This window comes from Neolamprologus multifasciatus, chromosome 6 (genome assembly GCF_963576455.1).
Source record: "Neolamprologus multifasciatus chromosome 6, fNeoMul1.2, whole genome shotgun sequence".
Classification (NCBI taxonomy): Eukaryota; Metazoa; Chordata; class Actinopteri; order Cichliformes; family Cichlidae; genus Neolamprologus; species Neolamprologus multifasciatus.
Window position 1 is genome coordinate 14,622,200 of NC_140444.1, and position 16,471 is coordinate 14,638,670.

The 16,471-nt window shown below is 41.4% G+C and overlaps 1 protein-coding gene across 1 annotated transcript in view; it reads right to left on the reverse strand.

Moving 5' to 3' along the window:
* Positions 1-16,471, reverse strand: part of cygb2 (cytoglobin 2) — a 42,038-nt gene that overhangs the window by 9,142 nt on the left and 16,425 nt on the right. The window contains exon 2 of the mRNA XM_085162727.1: positions 3,334-3,565. Within this exon, the coding sequence (XP_085018853.1) occupies positions 3,334-3,565 (232 nt within the window). The remainder of the gene's footprint in view (positions 1-3,333; positions 3,566-16,471) is intronic.

The following is a 16,471-nucleotide window of genomic DNA, read 5'->3' on the forward strand; positions in this document are numbered from 1 at the left end:
TAATTGGTTCTGATTCTGTCTACGCTTCTCTAAAAGCAAACTTTTCAATGTGCTCCAGGTCTGTGGAAAACTGTATTTACTTGTGAAGCACCTTACACATAAGGTTTTACAGAAACCTATAAGCAAAGTAAAGACTGATGTTGTTGCTGTTTTTTTTGTTTGTTTGTTTGTTTTTTAATTGTGCATAAAACTTTTTTTAATTTAAAAAGGTAGCAAGAGAGAAGGGGAATGTTCACATGATGCTAGTGTGGATAGTGGAAATATTGGAGAAAGGATGTTGAATATTGAGCTGCTAGTCAGGAGGAAAAGATTCAGAGAAGATTCATAGATGTAGTGAAGGAAGAAATGCAGAGAGTTGGTGTGACAGAGGAGGATATTTGGGATGGTGTGAGAGAGAGATCAACTCCTGTGGCATGTAGTTGTTTCTTAAGTGGCTTATTTTACTGTTGTGGGTTTTTCTATATAATGTATTTGTTGCATTTTTTTTTGTTCCAGTGGTTGATATGTTATGGGACCAAAAAGCTGCCACCTGGCATTTCTCTCACTTGTAAAGGAGATTTGATCTTAATAGGACTTATTGGTGTCACAGCTCTCCGCATACATATATATATATATATATATATATATATATATATATATATATATATATATATATATATGTGTGTGTGTGTGTGTGTGTGTGTGTGTTTTCAGGAATTTGGACTGTTCGTCCACATATAAATCACTGAAAACTAATTTTCTGAAAAACTCCAGGGTGTAGATTTTCAAAAGAATTGTTCCCCTGCTAAATAAAGGACTGAATCTTATATCAGACGAGAATAGGACATCCCTCTCCCAAAAGTCCAGCAGTTGGTCTTCTCAGTTGCCAGATGTTTATGGACTATTTTTAAAAGATTAGGGAATGCTCAATATTCCACGATTCTTTGTTGTCTTAGTGTTTAGATGTTTCATGTATTTCCCCCTTAATTGCCTCAGTTTAATAGTGGGAGTTTAATTCTTCCCAAAGTGCTCTATCGTCTTCTGTCAAGTCTCCTGTAGTAAATCCCTGTATGCATTTTCCCACTTCCTGTTTTATGTTGTGAATTAGTGTTCCTTGTGCTTTGCTTCCAGCGTGCTTCCCTTGTCTCGTCTTGTGTCTCGTCTGTGATCTAGTTCACCTGTTTCATTTTCCTCATCTCTCTCCACTTCCTCAATCCAGGCACTGTTGGATCCTTCTCCATGTGTTTTCAAGCTTTTGTTTCTTTTGAATTATTTCAACCAGCTTGCTTTAAGATCAGTCTTCCTTCGTCTGTGTTCCTGCGTCTGTGTTAGGGTTAGGATTAGTAATGTAAACATCATGATCAGAATGTCTTGCAGGCAGAGAGTGGACCCAGAGTCCAGGACTCAACAGATGGAAGCAAACTTAAAATCACAGCTTTATCTATGCTAGCAAAAGCAGCACAGAGTTGAAAAGGAACAAGCTTGAGGCTAAACAGATGGACAGAGGCACACACACCATGAGAGAAAAGAAGGAGACACAGATAATATGTACACAAGAGGAGATTAGGGCAGAGTGGAGACACCTGGGAGCACAGCTGAACAGAATGTGGCAAAACAAAGCAAAAAGAGGAAGCACATGAGCAAGGGACTATCAAAATAAAACAGGAAGTAACACATGCTGAGACCAGGACTAAGACGTACAAGCTTGGCAGAACAAACAATGGAACGGGACACAAGAAGAGACCGAAAGGGTAACAAAATATGGAGATACAATTGATGACAAGACACAGAGATGAGACTAGGATAGAATGAACAGGAAAGGCAACTAACTGCTTCTTTCACAAATTTCCCAGGTGGTGTTAGGGCAGCTTTGGATTTCATTATTATAAGATGGTTTGGATTGAGAGGTTCAGTTGCCTTTGGGTAACTGATACCATCAACAGTCAAGAGGTGACTATTTACAATAGACTTGGCATTGACTTGAGTTCAAAGAGAGCCATCATCCTCCTGCACACTGAGCAGTACTGACGTTCAGCATGTTATGAATGGTCCTAATGTGGCGTTCCCAGACGCCACCTGCATGACTTGCAGAAGGAGCATTGAAAATGAACCCATCCCACTATCTGTCTACCAGGAAAGCTTCCAGTGCCTGTATGTCACATTGCTTGAGAGCTTCTCTGAATTCATTTTTAGCTCCTTCGAAGTTTGTGCCCTGGTTACAGTGAGTTGGCAAACAGCTCCTCTCAGGCTAATGAAGCATCTAAGTGCATTTATCGATGCATCTGTTGATAAGTCTTCTTCAATCTTCAATGATTATGGGAGTATCTCAGGTTCCAGTAAAATTTGTTGTGACCGAATGTCTGCTGCTCAAAGACCACTCGAGGCGTGGTCAGCTGGGACTGAGCTAAATTGAGCACATGGAAGCATGTAGCATAACTATAGAAAGAGAGAGAATTTACAGACATCTAAAAATGTAACTAATGTTGTACCAAAGACTTTTATGCAGCTTATTCTTGTTAAGCGCAAGACAAGCTGATCTATACAGGTTACACGTCTGAATGTCTCTGTCATTCACGCTACTGCGCACAGAGCTCCAACAACTCCAGTAACGGCAATTTTATGGAACAGACCAGCGGTTTATTACATAAAGTAATAAAACAAGAAGCAAGAACTAGAAATATAAATAACTACAAGGCTCTAGGAAATACTAAATTCAAGGCAAATATAGAGCTAGAACATAAATATTCCTTAAATCCAAAAGAACAAATCATAAATCCAAAAATAAAACTCAACACAGGGTTAAAGATCTGGGACTAAATTAATGAATTCATTATTATTGGTTTTTATGCCCATGCATGTTTTTACATTATACAGAACAATGATTACAAGATAAACTTGAAAACTTGATGCTCCATAAAATTCTTCCATAATTTGTTTGTATGTGTCTAAGTAAAGGTTGAAGCCTTCAGCTTCACAAAAGCTTGAAGTATTTCTATTAAAAACACACACAAAGCAAAACACTGCAGCTACATTTGAGAAATAAAACAGAAAAACAAGTAAAACAGGAATTCTGTCCTGAGTAAAGTGGCAAAAGTGAAATATCCCCCATGATATTAGACTGGTAATGAGAAAATTATTTGGGCTGCTTTGATAATTGAAGGGGCTGCTGAAGCAAGAAAATACCTTTATTAAACTGCTAGTTATTCAGGATAGACAACCCCTGACAATAATCTTCCCTGCTTTGTTTCATGGCTGCACTGATGAAGTGCAGCCTTGCAGACAACATGTTTAAAAGTGTTTAAAACAAAGTCTGAAAAAAAAAGCCCAAAAAAACGGGTCATTTTCTAAAGTTACCTTAAAGTAAACGGGTTCCACTTTGTGTTTGATAGCATGGGCTTTTCCCACCAGGGCCAGCACCGACGACACCTTCTCAGGGTCGTGGAGGTTTTCCACCACACTGTTGATGGCATTCATCACCCTGCAGGCATGCTGCCGGAGTTGGCTGCTCCGTGCCATCTCCTCAGGATCCTCCAGGTGCTGAAACTGGCTAAAATACTGTTTGGCCGATGGGAAGTTGACAAAAAACCTAAAGAGGTGAATAAAATTCATCATTAAAATATGAAAGCAAAATAGCTTCTTTTTTTTTTTTTTTTAACATCCAGGTTGATGTGTGTTAATGAATACGTCAGTGTTTTTACATTTTGGACCAATACTGTCCACAGAGGATGAAGTCTGCTGATCAATTCCTGATTTTTACTTGGGAACCACAAACAGAGTAAAACTGCTGATAATAATATATGCAGCACCCCTTTCTAAAACTACCATTTCTAAAGTAGCAAAAGTCAGTTATTGTTTAAAGTTTTTGTTATTTTTCTACACAGACTTAAAAAATCAGATGAGAGAAAGATTCAGAATAAAATACGGCTTATCGTCCCGAACCCCTCATTCATCAAAAGCTTGTACTCAAACATATGACTGTAAGTTAAAATTAATAGTTGAGATTGAACTGTATTTCCATTTCTATCAAAATTCAGGAGCTCCATAGTTCAATTTGATTTTAATTGGTCGCCTTAAGGTGGTTTATATTGTAAGGTAAAATATTAGAAAGAAACACACAGGCCCCTATAAATAAGCACTCGGTGATGGTAGGAAGAAAAAACTCGATTTGAACAGGAAGAAATGTCCTGCAAAACCAGGCTCAGGGAGGCATTTGTGGAAAGGGAAAGAGTAAAGAGCAAAAAGAGGCATGAGTTCATTAAGATATGACGTGGTAGGATTATTTGAGATGTGAGGAAAAACATGTTTGTAAGCAAAATTCAATTCTGACTTTAACAGGGAGCAAAAAAAGAAAAGCTAATATGGGAAACATATGGTTCCCCTTCCCAGTTCCAGTTAGTATTTTCGCTGCAGTGTTCTGGATCTCCTGAAGGTGTTAATAACAAGACAATGATGGTGTGAGTCAAATGGAACAAAAGTCCGCTCCTGTATTGATGAAGTAAACGGCTGCCAACATGCCAACCACACGTGGAGAGAAAATGTGATTTTAAAGTCTTTGAAACAGAGAAACAAGAAAAAAAAAAACTTTTACAAAGTGGAATGAAGTAATCAGTGATCTTCTCTGCTCACCGACAGTAAGTGTATTAACAGCATTTCTTTGAAATGGAAAATATATACTGCACTTCCAGAGGATTTTCACAGAGAATGAGGAAAAGAAGATTTAAAACCCCAAAACCATATATTACAAGGAACAAAAGAATTAGGAAAACAGGAGCAACAAAACATCTTCATGCTGTTGTTTACGTTTGAATATCTGTTACAGCTAAAACATCTAGCAAGGCTTTATTGGCACAAATCCCATTAGACAACGGCAATAACAGCAGCGGCAATATATCATAATGAGAAGCACACATGCGTCTTAGCATTTGAAGGATGTGTCGACTTTGGCTTTATCCAAATTTACACATGAAATGAATGACCCAAAGCCATTTAGCCACTAAAACTATCATCCCAATGATACCCCAAAGCTTTTAAACTCTCTAAATGCCATAAATTTTAATCAACCAGTCTCTCTCTCCCTTTCTCTCTTTTTGACGTTTTTGACAAAAAGTGCAGTTCCTTTCTGTAAAGTGTTTAATTCGCCTTGGCACCATCCGTGCGGCAGGAAGTTCCCAGCAGAAACCTTTACATTACAGAAGCACTGATGAGACACTGCAGTCAAGACTGATCAGGCTCTTTGAGTGTAATTGGATGCAGGTGGGCTGAAGAGTGCCGTTTAATTTTCAAGCGCTGTGTATCAGTGTAGCACGCTGAAAGACACCTACAGAGGTTGTAATATTAGAGATACATATTAAAGCATGTGTGTTGTTTAGCTTCAGCAATGTCCCAGTTATGTATGTATGCTGAGATTTAACTGAAAGGTAAAAGATAATTGTTTGCCTTCTCAAATAAATATTATCAAGTAAAGCTTTAACTGGTGGCATGGCCGGTTTGAATGAACTATATGCGATTGATGTGTTTTTTGGCATGTTAGGCCGATTGGGAACCAACCAAGCAATCCTCTGGATGATTCCACAACTGGTTCGAGAGTAACTGCTCAAGGTTTTTGGTTTCCCTTTAGTAAAATCTTTGGCAAACAGTGCCCTGCAACAAAAACCTCATTGTGATTGCTTTGGTTGCCACAGTTGCATGGAAGATGCTGACTTGTCTGCAAGCACTCAACTACCCCCAAACAGCAACGATGCTTGACACAAACAAGATCCAGTTGCCTTCTAGGTAAAAGCTGTTTTACCACTAAAAGAACAACTTTTACTTTGAAGGTGAACCGTCTGTTTCCTGTTTGTGCTGCATTTGTCACAGTTTCTCAACAGTCATAGTAGCACTGTATGCTACTTGGTAACCACTGAAATTGGTCACAATGGGATCACAGGCCAATCACTGGACCAATGTAAACAGGGCTTAGCGGTTCATTTTAGAATGAATGCCACAACCACGCGCAGCAGACTGGGAACTACTTATTTTCTAAAATTAAAAAAATAATTTTAAAATTTTAAAAAATCCTAAAAGTGAAGCAAACTCAGAAGTTGCAAAAACTGAATTCCTCTTAAGGCCACTGATTCCAAAGCAAGTGAATCCTCAGACTGCCATGGTCTAATGTCTACGTTTACAGCATTAAACAACATTTACAGCCTGGTGGAAAAACTGATTTGGTCTTTGATATTTTCCCTCTTCATACGAACTCTGAGATGAATGGCTCTCTTCATTAAGTTGGACCTCTTTGCTGTGTTTGTGCCTTTTTTATTCATATCACAGAGGTAAAAATACAAAATATTAAAGATTGAAAAATGCAGACACAGTGTGTTAGATCAATTTTTATGATGTCTATGAAAATGACAAACTTTCCATCAGAATTATGATGAAAATAAATTGTGATTTATTTTTAATATGAATTCTTCTAAGGCTCAAAGGTGCGTTCCCTTTGATCGTAAGCAGGTAGCTTCCTGCTTGGCTTCTTGTCAGTGTAATGCAGTTTTCTGTTGTCTAAAAAAGAATATGGCTCACTGTGCTTGTTTGCTTGTCCTCCAATGTTTAATTCTAATATTGAATTTATAGCACTAATTTGCGAGAATTTGTCTTGATCTCGATCCGATGCAGATCTCCTTCTTTAAATGGGACTACACAACATTTTTATTATTATTCCACCCTCTTAACAAAAACAAAAAATAAACAAAAAGAAAGAACTCATGCTGAACTAAATTAAAGCTTCCAATCCTGACTTCACCATCCACTGGGTGATGTCACGTTGACCATCTTTTGTGTACAGTTATTTACAGCTATGTTACGTCTGAAAAATGTTTAGTTTTATCACTCAATATATTGGCTATTTGCAGGAGGGAATAATTTGAACATACAGCAATATGATTCAACTGATTGGTAACAACTGACTTAAAATTTCAGCCTCAAAAAGATGAGCATCTTGGACCACTTTGAGCATTATGGAGCCACATTTTGTTGTAGCATGATGTTAAAGTAACATTTTAACCAAGCGATCTCAATAAGGCATCTGTAAGAAACTGCTGTATCTTAAAGCCTTTAAAGTCCATTTATTTAAAACATAAATGAAACACTTTAAACATTATACCATGTTATTAAATGGAGATATTTAGAGATGCATATTTTTTAGCACTGCTGTAGAAGATACGTTTGCCTTGACCTCCTTCCTTGTTGAATTCATGTGAGTTGTTTGTGAAGCAGTACATAATGACTTTTAATGTGAGAGTCCACAGAAAACATTTAAAGTACCTATAATTTGGTCACAACACACCAAAAAATATTTTGAGGAACATCCAGCTCGTACATTCAATGTTGGCGAAGCCCCATTTGTTGAAATCACAAATGTGTTTTATTTGTCCACAGCTTCCAGCATGAATGGTGTGAATGATCGGACTCAATAGGAGCGTGTTGGAAAGGTGAGACCTGCATTATTCTGCCAAACCTTCACATTGCACCCTGACATCCTCTAATGTTCACGCACAATGCCAGCTGAAACATTTTCCATTATTCAGAAATCCTGCGTTAAATGTGAGGACGGAGATAATTTCTGATCTGATGTTTTCGCTTTAAAATTCAATTCAATTCAATTCAATTTTATTTATATAGCGCCAAATCACAACAAATGTCGCCTCAAGGCGCTTCATAGATACAGAGAAAAGCCCAACAATCATATGACCCCCTATGAGCAAGCACTTTGGCGACAGTGGGAAGGAAAAACTCCCTTTTAACAGGAAGAAACCTCCGGCAGAACCAGGCTCAGGGAGGGGCGGCCATCTGCTGCGACCGGTTGGGGTGAGAGAAGGAAGACAGGATAAAGACATGCTGTGGAAGAGAGACAGAGATTAATAACAGATACGATTCAATACAGAGAGGTCTGTTAATACATAGTGAGTGAGAAAGGTGACTGGAAAGGAAAAACTCAATGCATCATGGGAATCCCCCGGCAGCCTACATCTATTGCAGCATAACTAAGGGAGGATTCAGGGTCACCTGGTCCAGCCCTAACTATATGCTTTAGCAAAAAGGAAGGTTTTAAGCCTAATCTTAAAAGTAGAGATAGTGTCTGTCTCCTGAATCCAAACTGGAAGCTGGTTCCACAGAAGAGGGGCCTGAAAACTGAAGGCTCTCCCTCCCATTCTACTTTTAAATACTCTAGGAACAACAAGTAGGCCTGCAGAGCGAGAGCGAAGTGCTCTAATAGGGTGATATGGTACTACAAGGTCATTAAGATAAGATGGGGCCTGATTATTTAAGACCTTGTATGTGAGGAGCAGGATTTTGAATTCAATTCTGGATTTAACAGGAAGCCAATGAAGGGAAGCCAAAACAGGAGAAATATGCTCTCTCTTTCTAGTCCCTGTCAGTACTCTTGCTGCAGCATTTTGGATTAACTGAAGGCTTTTCAGTGAGTTTTTTGGACATCCTGATAATAATGAATTGCAGTAGTCTAGCCTGGAAGTAATAAATGCATGAACTAGTTTTTCAGCGTCACTCTGAGACAGGATATTTCTAATTTTAGAGATGTTGCGCAAATGGAAGAACGCAGTCTTACATATTTGTTTAATATGTGCGTTGAAGGACATATCCTGGTCAAAAATGACTCCAAGGTTCCTCACAGTGTTACTGGAGGCCAAGGTAATGCCATCCAGAGTAAGAATCTGGTTAGATACCATATTTCTAAGCTTTTCAGCGCCGAGTACAATGACCTCAGTTTTATCTGAGTTAAGAAGCAGAAAGTTAGTGGCCATCCAAGTCTTTATGTCTTTAAGACATTCCTGCAGTTTAACTAATTGGTGTGTGTTATCTGGCTTCATGGACAGATAGAGCTGGGTGTCATCTGCATAGCAGTGAAAATGTATGCTATGTCTTCTAATGATGCTGCCTAGGGGAAGCATGTATAATGTAAACAGAATTGGTCCTAGCACCGAACCCTGTGGAACTCCATAATTAACCTCAGTGTGTGAAGAGGACTCTCCATTTACATGCACAAATTGGAGTCTATTAGATAGATATGATACAAACCACTGCAGTGCAATACCTGTAATATCTACAGCATGTTCTAATCGCTCTAATAGAATATTATGGTCAACAGTATCGAATGCTGCACTAAGGTCAAGAAGGACAAGCACAGAGATGAGTCCACTGTCAGAGGCCATAAGAAGATCATTTGTAACCTTCAATAAAGCTGTTTCTGTGCTGTGATGAACTCTGAAACCTGACTGAAACTCTTCAAATAAACCATTCCTCTGCAGATGATCTGTTAGCTGTTTGACAACTACTCTTTCAAGGATTTTTGATATGAAAGGAAGGTTGGAGATTGGCCTATAATTAGCTAAGACTGCTGGGTCTAGAGATGGCTTTTTGAGTAAAGGTTTAACTGCAGCCACCTTGAAGGCCTGTGGTACATAGCCGATTATTAGAGATAGGTTGATCATATATAAGATCAAAGAATTAATCAATGGCAGGACTTCTTTGAGCAGTTTTGTAGGAATGGGGTCTAAAAGACACGTTGATGGTTTGGAGGAAGTAATTATTGAAGTTAATTCAGAAAGATCGATTGGAAAAAAAGAGTCTAACTTAACATCAATGGAACTAAGAGTAGCTGTAGATAATATTACATCTGTGGGATGATTATTGGTAATTTTTTCTCTAATGATAAAAATTTTATTTGTGAAGAAGTTCATGAAGTCATCACTAGTTAACGTTAAAGGGATGGTTGGCTCAAAAGAGCTCTGACTTTTTGTCAGCCTGGCTACAGTGCTGAAGAGAAACCTGGGGTTGTTCTTATTTTCTTCAATCAGTGATGAGTAGTAAGCTGTTCTGGCTTTGCGGAGGGCTTTCTTATAAAGCAACAAACTATTTTTCCAGGCTAAATGATGATCCTCTAAATTTGTGACACGCCATTTCCTCTCCAGATTACGAGTCATCTGCTTTAGGGTACGTGTTTGAGAATTATACCACGGGGTCAGGTACTTCTGATTAGAGACCTTAGTTTTCACTGGAGCTACAGTATCCAGAGTCGTACATAGTGAGGAGGTGAAATTATTAACAAGATAATCGACCTCTGTTGGGGTAGCGTTCAGATAGCTGCTCTGCTCTGTGTTGGTACAGGGCATTGACGATGATAACAGTGGCTGGATTATATTCTTAAACTTAGTTACAGCGCTTTCAGAAAGACATCTACTTTGATAAAGTCCACTCTCCACTGCTGCGTAATCAATTATTGTAAAAGTAAATGTTATCAAGAAATGATCAGACAGGAGAGGGTTTTCAGGAAACACTGTTAAATGTTCAGTTTCTATGCCATATGTTAAAACAAGATCTAGAGTGTGATTAAAGTGGTGGGTGGGTTCTTTTACATTTTGAGAGAAACCAATTGAGTCTAACAACAGATTAAATGCCATGTTGAGGCTGTCATTTTTAGCATCTACATGGATGTTAAAATCACCCACAATAATTATTTTATCTGAGCTCAGAACTAAATTAGATATAAAGTCTGAGAAATCAGACAGAAACTCTGTGTAAGGCCCAGGTGGACGATAGATGATAACAAGTAAGACTGGTTTCTGAGTTTCACAGCTGGGGTGGACAATGTTAAGCATCAGGCTTTCAAATGAATTAAAAGTCTGTCTTGGTCTTTCATTAATTAATAGACTGGTGTGAAAAATTGCTGCCACACCGCCCCCTCGACCTGTGCTTCGAGATTTCTGGTAGTTAGAATGACTCGGGGGTGTTGATTCATTTAAACTAACATAATCATCCTGCTGCAACCAGGTTTCTGTAAGGCAGAGTAAATCAATTTGTTGATCAATTATTACGTCATGTACTAACAGAGACTTGGAGGAGAGAGACCTAATATTTAATAATCCACATTTCACTGTTTTACTCTTTGGTTCAGATGTGGATACTGTATTGTTCTTTCTTTGTGATTGTTTAAGTTGTTTGTTGCTGGTTTTTAGTTTGTTTTTTGTCTTTTTGGAAGCAGACACAGTCTCTATGGAGATGGGTTTTTGGGGGGGTAGCAGGAGGAGAGAAGCTGCAGAGAGGCGTGTAAGACTGCAACTCTGCTTCCTGGTCCCAACTCTGGATAGTCATGTTTTGAGGGGTTTAATAAATTTGTCGATATTTCTAGAAATGAGAGCTGCTCCATCCAAAGTGGGATGGATGCCATCTCTCCTAACAAGACCAGGTTTCCTCCAGAAGGTTTGCCAATTATCTATGAAGCCCACATCGTTTCTGGGACACCACTCAGACAGCCAGCAATTTAAGGAGAACATGCGGCTAAACATGTCACTCCTGGTCTGATTGGGGAGGGGACCAGAGAAAACTACAGAGTCCCTAAAACAGACAAGACAGTTTTATTTTTAATGTCATCCCTATTCCTGTTAAAACTCTAAATCTATTTTTTTCACCTGTACTTTAATTTCACTTGCTGACTCCAAATCTGAAAACAGTTTTTGTCTAGTACGTCCCTTTTTTTTAGTTATGATGTCCCAAGTAGTAGACAATTACAATGACTGGACATAAAGAGCAATGGCGTTCAGAAGTTAAAAAATAAGTTTGATCTCCAGACAAGTGAAGCCAAAATATTAAAGAAGCCCTTTTTGCTGATCCTGTGAACTGATGCTTGACTGAATCAGCAGCACAGGGAGCATTAGTGCAGGTTGTCCAAAATTTTCCTGGCAGTCACAGAGCACACAGTTATGCTGAGCTTTAGCATGCTGAAGACATATCAGCTAATGAGTGCCAGAATTTCACTTTTTACATTCTGCACTCAGCTTTTTTTCCACCAGATCTGTCAGATTCATGTCAGCGATGAGCATGGGAAAAGAACAAGATATAAAAGGGATGGAAAAATTATATGTAATCCAAGCATGATGGGTGACTACTGTTGAGTCTTACAAAGAGAGACAGATGCAAAGTGCTAGTGCCTCAAACATTTTTAAGCATGCTGTTTTATTTTGAGCTAAATTAAAAGAAATGCACTTCAACGAGTTTCTGGCATCGTTTTGTGGTTTGTTTTCAGAATTCCAGGCATTTTAACAATATTCAAAAATGTTAAAACTCCACGAATATGTACCTAAAACAAAACATAATATATATGCATATGTAACATTATAAAACCCTAGCTTTAGACTTAATGTTAGAAATGTCATAGATTTGCGCGTAGACTCATTGCACTCTTTGTTCGGTAGTGCTAGATTTTTCCTTCAGAAGTCGCTTAATTTTTCATGGCAAGGTTTCAACAAGATGCTCTAAACATGCCTTAAAGATTTTGGTCTATGATGACATCATAGCATCACACTGTTGCTTCAGATTTGTTGGCTGCACGTCCGTGATGTGGATTTCTCGTTCTAACATATCCAAAGACCAAAGCTGCTCTGTGGGATTCAGAGCTGGTGACTGTGGAGGCCGTTGGAGTACAATTAACTCATTTTCATGTTGTCATATTGCAAAGTGGGAAGCAGATTTATCAGTCAGCTTAGACCAAAACGTCTGGTCTCAGATTTGCTTAAAAACCTTTAAATTGATTAAAAATCCCAGTCTGCAATTAATACAATACAAAATACTACATAGAGTGCACTATACAGGTCATCAAATGTTCAAGATGGGCTTTACATCCGCCAACAACTGCTCACACTGTCAAGGCAATACACCAGACAATTACATCCACGCTCTTTTGTTCTGTCCACCAGTGCAGAAGTTTTGGCACAAGATATGTGAAGACTTATCAAAGTGTCTGAAATATAAAATTCCAACCCCCCCTTTAGTATGCTTGTTGGGAAATTTGGATGATGTCACTACAGAAACTAATACGGTCCACATGGTTTTTACTGCCCTATGCATCGCCAAGAAAACGGTCCTCATGAACTGGAAAAATAAAAATAATCTTAATTCTAGCCAATATAGAAACTATCTAATAGATCACATTAGTCTCGATATAGCCTCTGCCACCACATTAGATCAATCCCTCTGGGCTCCTGTAATCGGCTCCATCACCTAGCGGGGGTAGGGGGTCGTGGTTTGGTCCCGCCTTGGCTATTGTGGTTGATGTGGAGGTTGGGACGGGCTTAGGGCACCTGGAGGACCCCTAGAGACGTTATCCCTGGAGGGCTTAACCCGGGAATTGTGTTCATAACCTGGTTAGTGGCTCTGGTCGCTCTTAGAGGTTGTTCTCCTCGTGGCTGCGTGCAGCGGGGCTGGAGGATGGTCTGTGCTGGCGGACGTAGGTTACTGGCCTGGTGGCCTGGCTGCCCCTGAGTGGATCCGGGGCAGGCGTGGGGGTTTGGGGTTCGGGGGTGCTTCGCCTCCGTACTGGGGCTCTGGCTGGGCCTTGGGGGCTTCGGTCCTCGTCGTTGTGTCGCCGAGGTTGTGGGCGGGTGGGTGCACAGGGGCTCAGCCCTGGCGCAGGGGGCCTCTTGTGCATCGGCCTAACCGGGGGGCTCTTCAACTGGCAGGGAGGTTGTTCCATCCTTGCAGGAGTCCACTCTGCAGGTGGGGGAGAGACATAGGAGAGGTGGAGAATAAACTTAACCTGGGTGTCTGTTGTCTTGTGTAGTCTGGGAGATGATTGAATGTTGGGGTGGGTACAGTTTCCTCTGCGGTGGGGTAGGGTGGGCTGCCCCGGGTCCTGTGGGGCTTGGCGGTGCTGCTGCCGTAGGCCCCGGTCTGGATGGGCCTGGGCTCCCTTGCCCTGGTGGATACCAGAGGACGGGGGTGCCTACTGGGGTCAGCGGGGGAGCTGGCCCTAGGGAGGGGCATCCTCCCCTCCCTTCTTTTCCTCCCCATCCCCGGCTACCTCCCTCTTCCCGCTCCACCACACCCACCCACACAGGTAGGGCCTTGGAGTGCGGGTGTGTCACCAGGGTGCAGGGGAGACATTCCCCCCCTCTGTCCTCTTCTGGCCACCTGTGCCTCAATTTTATCTCACAACTTAGACATCCACATTACTTACACTCTCATAACACACACATATATATATAGGGCCTTGAAGGTGGGCACGTTAACGGCGTCCAGTAGACGGTCTGTGTATTCAAACCTACCTCTGGCGCCGGTGCCCACCTCTCAATTTTAAATCCATGTAGACATTGAGGGTTCTCGGGAGGGGCCGTGCTAACACCTGCTGCTCTCTGGCAGCAGCACCATGCTCTCCCTTGTTTTAAATGCACTTTAGAGCAACACGCAGCAACACTACACTTGAGCGGGAGGAAGGAGGTATGGGGTCTTAACACACCCCCATTCTCTGCTAGCCATTGGGGCGGGGGGGCTGTTAAGAGATGCTGGCTGTCCGATTGGCCTCCCTGCTGCTGCGGAGCCTGGGGCGGTCTGCTTGCCTCCACCCCAGAGGGAAGGGTAACATCTCTTGGGTCTGGGTGCCGTTTCCCCCTCTGGGGGCGAGGATACCTGGACCCGGGGTATAGAGTATGTTTGAGGAGTGTGATTGTGTGTACATGTCCATTTACGTTTATTCCTACGTTGGGTGAGTGCTGAGTGTTTGTATATGTGTGCATGAGGGTGGGAATGCATGTCTGTGTCTGTGTGTGCCTGTTTGTCTGTGTCTATATGTCAGGTCAGGTCTTAGACTCTACCTCTCTGGGAACTCCCAGGCCCTCCAAGTGTGGAGGCCTATCTCCGCTCACCACACTCCCTGCCGGTGACTGATGTCCTCAGGGGTCGGTGCATTGTTGGTTCTTGGTGTCCGGGGCTGGGCGCTCAGGTATGTACCAGCTCACTCCCGGTGGCTACTTGGCGGGGCCTGGCGCCTGTTGCTCGGTCAGGCCTCTTCCGGGGCGCGGAGGGCCCTCGGGCCTCCGGCCTCTGTGCCTGCGGCTCGGTTCACTCTGGCACAGCTGGCAGCTGGCGGAGCCGGCGGGCACGCCGGTGCAGCCCCCTCTAGCTTCTGCCCGGTGGCTACTGGGTGACCCCTCGTCTGGGGATCCTCAGCCCTTCCCATGAAGGTGGCACGGATGCCCCTCCGGTGGTCCTCCTTGGGCTCTTGCACTCTGGGGCCTCTGGATGTCTGGGGCCTGGATCTCCTCCATGCCTGCTTCATGCCCTGGGGGACAGGGCTATGGCTCTCTACATCCTCTTGCAGACCATTACATGGGGAAACCATTTGAATACAAGCGCGCCGATCCACACAGGTGTGCACACGGGTGTTCACTGTTCGTAGACTTAAATCACACCTTTCTTGGCTGCTACTTCAAAGTACATTGTGCGCTGTCTGGCCTGCGTGCTGCACAACAACATTCAATATTTAGTATTTACTGCTGTTTACACTTAGCTAGATTAATGCGATGGTGTTGTTTAGTATGTTGCTTTGTTTTGTTTTTTTTGCTTGTTTTCTATTCTTTTTCTCTCAACAGGTGATCCCGGAGATATTTTTCCCCCCCCTTTCTCACTGTCCCTCTCCCCTTCTGTTTTTCTTAACTTCCTCTTTCTTTCTCCCTTTCCTTTCCCTCACTCATGTCTGTCCCGTCTGTAACAACTGAAAATAAAATAAAATAAATAATAAAAACAAAGGTCGATCAAATGGACCAATACGGCAATGCCATGATGATCCATTTGGCAAAATAAATCCATTGGGTATCCTTGTTGGTCTTCAGACAACAATTCTGATGGCTAAAGAACCAAATGGGACAGGCAAAAAAAAAAAAAAACAACCAAAACTCATTTTCATGTTCAACATACTTGTTGAGAGAATTTGAAGTCTGTGGAGAGCATTATCCTGCTCGATTCAATTCAATTTTATTGATATAGTGCGAAATCACAATAGCTGTCTCATGGCGCTTGATAATGTAAGGTAAACACCCTACAATAATACAATGAAACCCCAACAAGCAGATGATCCCCTATGAGCAAGCACTTTGGTGACATTGGGAAGGAAAAAGTTTTCTCTTTTTTTTTTCTTTTCTGTTTTTTTGTAAACAGAAGGAAACTTCTGGCAGAACTAGGCTCAGGGTCCAAAGTGTGCTGAGAAAAGATCCCTCACAGCATTACCACCCTCAGCTTGAACATTTGTTTGGCTAATTAGATATTTACATTAACAGGCAGGTGAAGAGGAGTGCCCAATGAAGTGCCTGGTGAATGCATTTGATTACACACAAAGGTTCTAGTTAAATTATGTCCTCATAATCATCAGTTTTACTCGTGACCGTAAATACAGAGGTTCATAGCACTGGACATTTCAGTCCCGTCCAAAAGTGGCAAACCAACCAACCAACAGATGAATCTGACAGGGAAGCAGAACGTTGTTCTCAAACAGAGAAGGAAGCAAGTATTTTCAAAGCTTTGCCTCAAAGCTCTACTACAGAACAAAATTATTTATCTCTGATGTCCCTGTAGTGGGTTTGAGTTCTGACCAGTACCTAAAATCAGAGTTATTTTAGGTGAAGTAAATTCCATTCTTCAACCACCATGGTAGACTTAAGTATGGAGATAA